The 6,081-nt window shown below is 36.4% G+C and overlaps 1 protein-coding gene across 2 annotated transcripts in view; it reads right to left on the bottom strand.

The window, feature by feature from the left end:
- The window catches only part of adipor1a (adiponectin receptor 1a), a 12,360-nt gene extending 7,401 nt beyond the window's left edge, over nt 1-4,959 (bottom strand). Inside the window, exons 1-6 of one of the 2 annotated variants that reach the window (XM_014002010.1) lie at nt 4,896-4,959; nt 4,726-4,807; nt 3,278-3,493; nt 3,070-3,186; nt 1,026-1,197; nt 699-885 (exon numbers count right to left, since the gene is read on the bottom strand). In XM_014002010.1, coding sequence (XP_013857464.1) covers nt 699-885; nt 1,026-1,197; nt 3,070-3,186; nt 3,278-3,424 — 623 coding nt within the window. In that variant the 5' untranslated portion in view covers nt 3,425-3,493; nt 4,726-4,807; nt 4,896-4,959. Of the gene's footprint in view, nt 1-698; nt 886-1,025; nt 1,198-3,069; nt 3,187-3,277; nt 3,494-4,725 lie in introns of both variants that reach the window. The other variant, XM_014002009.1, reaches the window with a different exon arrangement.
- Nucleotides 4,960-6,081: the final 1,122 nt, after the last annotated feature.

Raw genomic sequence — 6,081 nt, 5'->3', positions numbered from 1 at the left:
GTCATTAGCACCTCTAGTAATATATTTACTGAGAAAAATGGTGACGTGTTCAATACTTATTTTACCCGCTGTATATAAATATATATATATCAGATAAAAACCAAACAAACCTGATGGGGCAGAAAAACAACTCAAACTGCTGCTTTGTTGAGGAACTAACCATGAATCAGCAGAAAGTAGGAGGACTGCAGACTAATTAAACACACATGTATGAAAAGCTTTGTCACAACAGACATGAATTCTAGTTTGAACACAACCACATGTGCATCAACAGAGCCCTGATCGGCTTTTCAGAGGCAGTCACCGTTAAATAAAGATGAACATATCAATGTCACCTGCAGCCACTGGTCGACAATAAATAAATAAATAAATAAATAAATAAATAAATAAATAAATAAAGTGATGTTTTCTGTTCAGGTGCTTCATTCTGCCTCACAAGTGCCGTTCAAAAACTTAAACCCTTAATGTTAGAGTGCTTACAAAGGACAAAATGTGCTGTTTCTTTTAAAAGTGCACTCAACACAAAAAGATTGGATAGTAATTAAAACACTAATGCTGATCTTATACTCACCAAAAACAAACAAACAAACATTTATTGTTTTGCCCTGTAGTCTTACACTCATTGAGGAAAGTCTGAATTAAATGTCCAGTTTTAAAACATTATTAGTGACAAATGATTTTTAGACAGTATCACTTACTTGGAGAACGTGCGAGACACTTTTTCTGAGTGGCAGTAGACGGTATGAAAGAGCCAGGAGAAGCTGAGGCAGAGGACAGCTCCCAGGAAGAACATCCCAAACACAACTTTCTCCTGCAGCGGTGCCATAAAATACATGTTGGGGCGCAACATGGTTAAAATGCCCAAACAGACGAATAAGATCCACCCTGAGAAAAACAAAAACAACTTCAACACCTTCCAGAAATTCAGCTGATCAAAAACAGCAATGAGGATAAATGAGGAAGAAGAAAATAAAGATGAAATTAAAAGTATATTAACTTGTAAACATGATTATTTCCATGCTCACCTAACAGATGAGTCCAGATGTTGCCGGTCTCAGTGTGAATTCTGAAGATGCTTCCAAAGCAGGCCCTGAAGGAGGGCATAGGAGGTCGATGTCCATGCAGGAGGTAATCATTGTCCTTCAGCCAATCTGGCAGGACATGAAAAGGAATGACCCTCCAGCGCCCCTCCCACACCTGAAAAAGGACCAAAACTTTACACGTATACTAAAACTTAAATTCACAACTTGTGAAACTAAAAGTCTGTGAAATTCRTGTAAGGATAAACATATTCATAAATTAAACACTTATAACAAGTTATTAGAAGTAAAAGCCATATTTTCTATAAAATCACCCAAGTCTTTCACATTTTGCTTTTCCAACTCGACTACAAATCACCTTCAAAATGTGGAAAAAACGATTCCCCAAATAAAAACAGACGTCACACATAACATCTTGCTCTTGGACTTTGTYGTCAACTAGATAGTGTGTGTTAAGTTTCAGGTTATTTAAAGTAGCCACTGCATTATTTAACGTGGGTGCAAAAAACCTGCCGTTGTGCACTTTGTCACGACTGAGAGGAGATAACCTCCTCTCGACAATAACTCTGACATATTAGACAAACGTTATGGTTGAATTCCTGTGACAAACACCTGTGTTTAGCAGTTGTAAATAAACAATAGGTTGTGTACTAGCTAACTAATGAACATGGGATCTTCTACATGTTGTAATATAGGGTCAGTCTACCTTAAAGGGATCCATGTTTAGTTGTACCATTAGACTTTATTTGATAAACATATATTTTAACTGTAAAATAAAGACAGTAAAAATACTTTAGGCTGTTTGGTTTTTATCATTTTTAAACTAAAAGTTTAAAAATATATTACATGGGCGGGGCCATTTTATTTACACACAAAGCATTCTGGGTAAATGATGACATGGATAGGTCCTCGGTGCGAGGCTGCTAGTGAGCTATATCCACMCTGAAGGTTAATCTTAGACAATATCTGATGATCGACTCTTTTAAATGAAACCAGAGAGCGTTGACAGAGAGGAGAAGGTAGAAATGACTCAGTCTACAACTGAAAATATGGATGGAGGACAACAGAGCTGCTTCATGGAAGAAGAACCTCAGCTTAGCCTGTTAGCTTTAGTGTTAGCCCCGATGCTATCACCGTGTATATGTATTAGCTCAGTGCTACACATTCTCCTCTYRTCACTGAGGTCCTCCATCCACATGACAGAGAGGAGAACACAAAAGTGACTCAGCCTGCAACTGAAAATATGGATGGAGGACCTCAGTTTAGCTTGTTTGTCACGCTAGTGCTGAGCTAATACATATAAGGCAATACAGTGTCAGTGCTAGCGCAAAGGCTAACAGGCTAAGCTGATGTTCTTCTTCCATGAAGCAGCTCTGTTGTCCTCCATCTACATTTTCAGTTGTAGACTGAGTCATTTCTACCTTCTCCTCTCTGTCAACGCTCTCTGGTTTCATTTAAAAGAGTCGATCATCAGATATTGTCCAAGATTAACCTTCAGGGTGGATACAGCTCGCTCACACCGCGGACCTATCCACGTCATCATTTACCCAGAATGCTTTGTGTGTAAATAAAATGGCTCCATCCGTGTTAAAATATATTTTTAAAAATTTACAAAACTAAACATCCTACAGTATTTTTAGTCTTTATTTTACAGTTAAAATATGTTTATCAAATAAATTCTAATGTTACAACTAATCGTGGATCCCTTTAAAGACGCACAGACTGAAACACTTGGTAGTTGAGGTGGGAAAAAGGTGGAGATGATTATAAAGAGTAAAACAGAATAAGCCTAAATTAATGTTTTATCAAGAGAGGAAAAGTGTTTATTTTGATGATGAAAAAAATGGTAAGAACTATTTTTATGGCCTATTTCAATCTCGTTTTGTTTTGTAGTATTAATAAGTTGTTACAGAATAATGAGTCTCACATCCATAGTTAATCCTAGTAATGAAAAATGTTGGTCTACGGAAATTTCTTATGACTTCTAGTGCCGTCTAAAATATCTATTCGACTGAAACAACCTGATTACCTTGTGTACAAACTCCTCCATTTTCTCCATAGCATGGTGAGCCTGAAGAGGTAAGGTCAGAACCTCTCCCACCTCATCGTCTTCATCATCATCTTCCTCAGAAAGCATTGCTGCTCCCTTTAAAGAGATCACAAAGCATCGCTGTTAMTGAGATGATGAAAAGTTACAAAGACTTCTCTCTTGATGTTTTGGTGACACACTGCCCTACCTCTGGGTGGACACTTTTGGATGGCACCTGCCGGCCCCCTCCCTCCTCCAGCAGTGGCCCGAGCTCCATCAGCTCAACATCTGGGACGCTGCAGTCCTCAGAGATCCGGCAGTCTGAATCAGTGGCAGACCCGTTTCGGCCTGACATAAGGAGACTGCCTGATGACCCACTCACAGTGCCTGTACTGTGCTTCAGATGGTGCACAACAATTTCCTCCTGAACAATCAAAACAACAGTCAATGATCCTAACCAAGTATGTCCTCACTGTCACACTGACTATTAATGCATCAATTGTAYGTAAATACACATTTAACAACTGATTTAAAATTACACAAATGTAATCTCAATGCAGAGGACAAGTGTGCAATGTTGTTGTTGTTTTTTCTTTTTTCAGGGATATAAACAAAACACTAATTCTCAAAAAAAAAACTTAAAGTGAATTGTTTACAAGTTTTAATTCTCCCTTTCATCACATAAAAGTAGAAAAGGATTGACCTTATTAAACGACACAAATAAATCATAAGCCTTGTAACTGAATTACATGATCGTTTGTAAGTTTATAATGAATACAATCTATTCTGTATTCTTCTACACTGAAGGGAACTCACCCATTGTTAAGTAAGAAAATAATTTCCTTTCCTTCCTTTTTGTCTTCAAAGAACATTTTTAAAAGGGTTGTTGAGCAGTTATWTTTAGGCTTTCGTGATTTTTAGCACGTTTTTTAGACAAAGGTTGCATTTTGAAACTAATTCTCAATCAAAATCTTTCAGATTGATCAGTTTCAGAGCTCACTTTGTTTGATAATCCACTTCACACTGACGTGTCGTTCACATTAAAGTTCCCTTAATCTAAGTGATGAATTAAGAATATGTTTTTATTATTTTGTTAGAGTGACTTGCAAGTCAGTAAGATTAGAGTTTAAATAAATCACAACTCAAAATGAGTTGGGGGAAATAAGTGGACAAAGAAAAGCTTAAAAGATTTTCATTAAGACTGAAGAAGTACCACTCAAGATCAGTCCGACTGATTTGAAGCGAAACTATAAAAAATTAAGGACTTCTTGCACTGAAAGCATAATGATACGTGTTAATGTGCTCACTATTTAATATAAATTATTTCCTGACTGTATCAGAGGATTATGCTGCAGTAAAAATACAACAAATAATGACCTATGATGTAAAACAGAGGTCAAACATTTAACCATTTTTAAGCGATTTTAGCCAACAGCTACCACGACGGATGTTGAATAACATATTAGCAAAACGTCAGACGGTCGGAACATGAACACAACGTAAACAACCGCAGGACACATCCAGCCCTGTTAACCTAAATTCACCAGAACAATGCGGTCCACATTTCACAAAAAGATGCTCAAAAATTAAACAAAGAACGCAGATGAAGTCAGTGAACCAGCTGTTATCTGATACATCAGGTTGTTTTTGTGTTACCTCTGAGCTAACGCCGAGCTGTCGCTCACCAGCCGAGCAGGCTTTTTGTTGAATTAACTTGCTGCCAGAAACACACAGGTTTCTACAACGACACCGACGTAAAACGTTAGCTAGCTAAACAACTGTTTTAACGTTGTCAATAAATACTAAACTAATTAGGACAAAGTTACCTGACGAGGAAAGCTCCTGTACAGGAAAGTAAATTATTTATGGATACGCGAAACAKAAATTATATCCGGAAGTTTAACTCGCTTCCGCTAAACAGATTCCTTTTCCGGTTTTTCGAAATAAAAGCATTAAGCCATGTAAACAAAAAAACACGTTCATCCCATTGACATACGTATACAGCATTATAATAATGCTTATAATATTATAGTAATACATCATCTGCTCAAGGACTATTTTTTCCTCTAATATGCCAGATTTGGCTGAGGAACCACCACATGATGATCACTGATTTACAACCCAATCAAAAAYATTTGAGTCTCTATTCTGTTTAATCAGCTAGTGTGTTTATCACAGATACAAAAACAATTAYTGGTTGTACATTTTGACATTGCAAATCCCACCTAAAATAAATAACTGCCTACTTTTCCTATAAAGTATCGGAAAATTTATAAAATCATACATTTCTAAAATCCGTGTACATATTCAAATCTACAGCAGAATGAGGAAAGGTGAGGCTGCTTAAAAAATTTAAATTCCCATGCATGAAAGCTAAATCTAAGTAATGTCAAAAACACACATTAATGTTAATCAAAACAAATTTAATTTAACTAATCAATAAAATCATTATTTAACCATGTTTTTTCTTACTCTGGCACATCACAGTGTTTTCATGAAAATATTAAAAACTAAAAGTACACTGCACAAAAAATAAAAGAACATGAACTCAACGGTCAAMAAATACTATTTATTTACCTCCACAGGGATTTTTTTCAGACTGTGTCAACAACACATTTGACTAAAGCTAACAGATAAAACAGATAAATAGAAAAAGAGTTTTTAAAAAAGAGGCACAATAGGTAACATGATTGATTGTGGTCTGGTTTTTGATACCAGTCACTATACACTGGATTTGTCCTGCAATCTCTGGTTCATTTCTGCTTTTAATTCACATCTTGCTTTCCATGTGTCCAGTGGTGCAAACAACACAAAAAGATCAGTGAGAGACCACTCTGTGTGCAGCAGCAAAAACTGTAGTAAAGTCTTGTTCCTATTTATTTAAGTTCTGTTTCTCAAAGTAACATTGATTTTGGGGTACAGCTCAGGTCAGTGAAACTATTTTAGTTTTTACAAAAAGTTTTACACACACACACACACACACACACACACACACACACACACACACACACA

This window comes from Austrofundulus limnaeus, unplaced genomic scaffold (genome assembly GCF_001266775.1).
Source record: "Austrofundulus limnaeus strain Quisiro unplaced genomic scaffold, Austrofundulus_limnaeus-1.0 Scaffold11, whole genome shotgun sequence".
Lineage (NCBI taxonomy): Eukaryota > Metazoa > Chordata > Actinopteri > Cyprinodontiformes > Rivulidae > Austrofundulus > Austrofundulus limnaeus.
This window is presented reverse-complemented; position numbering and strand designations above follow the sequence as displayed.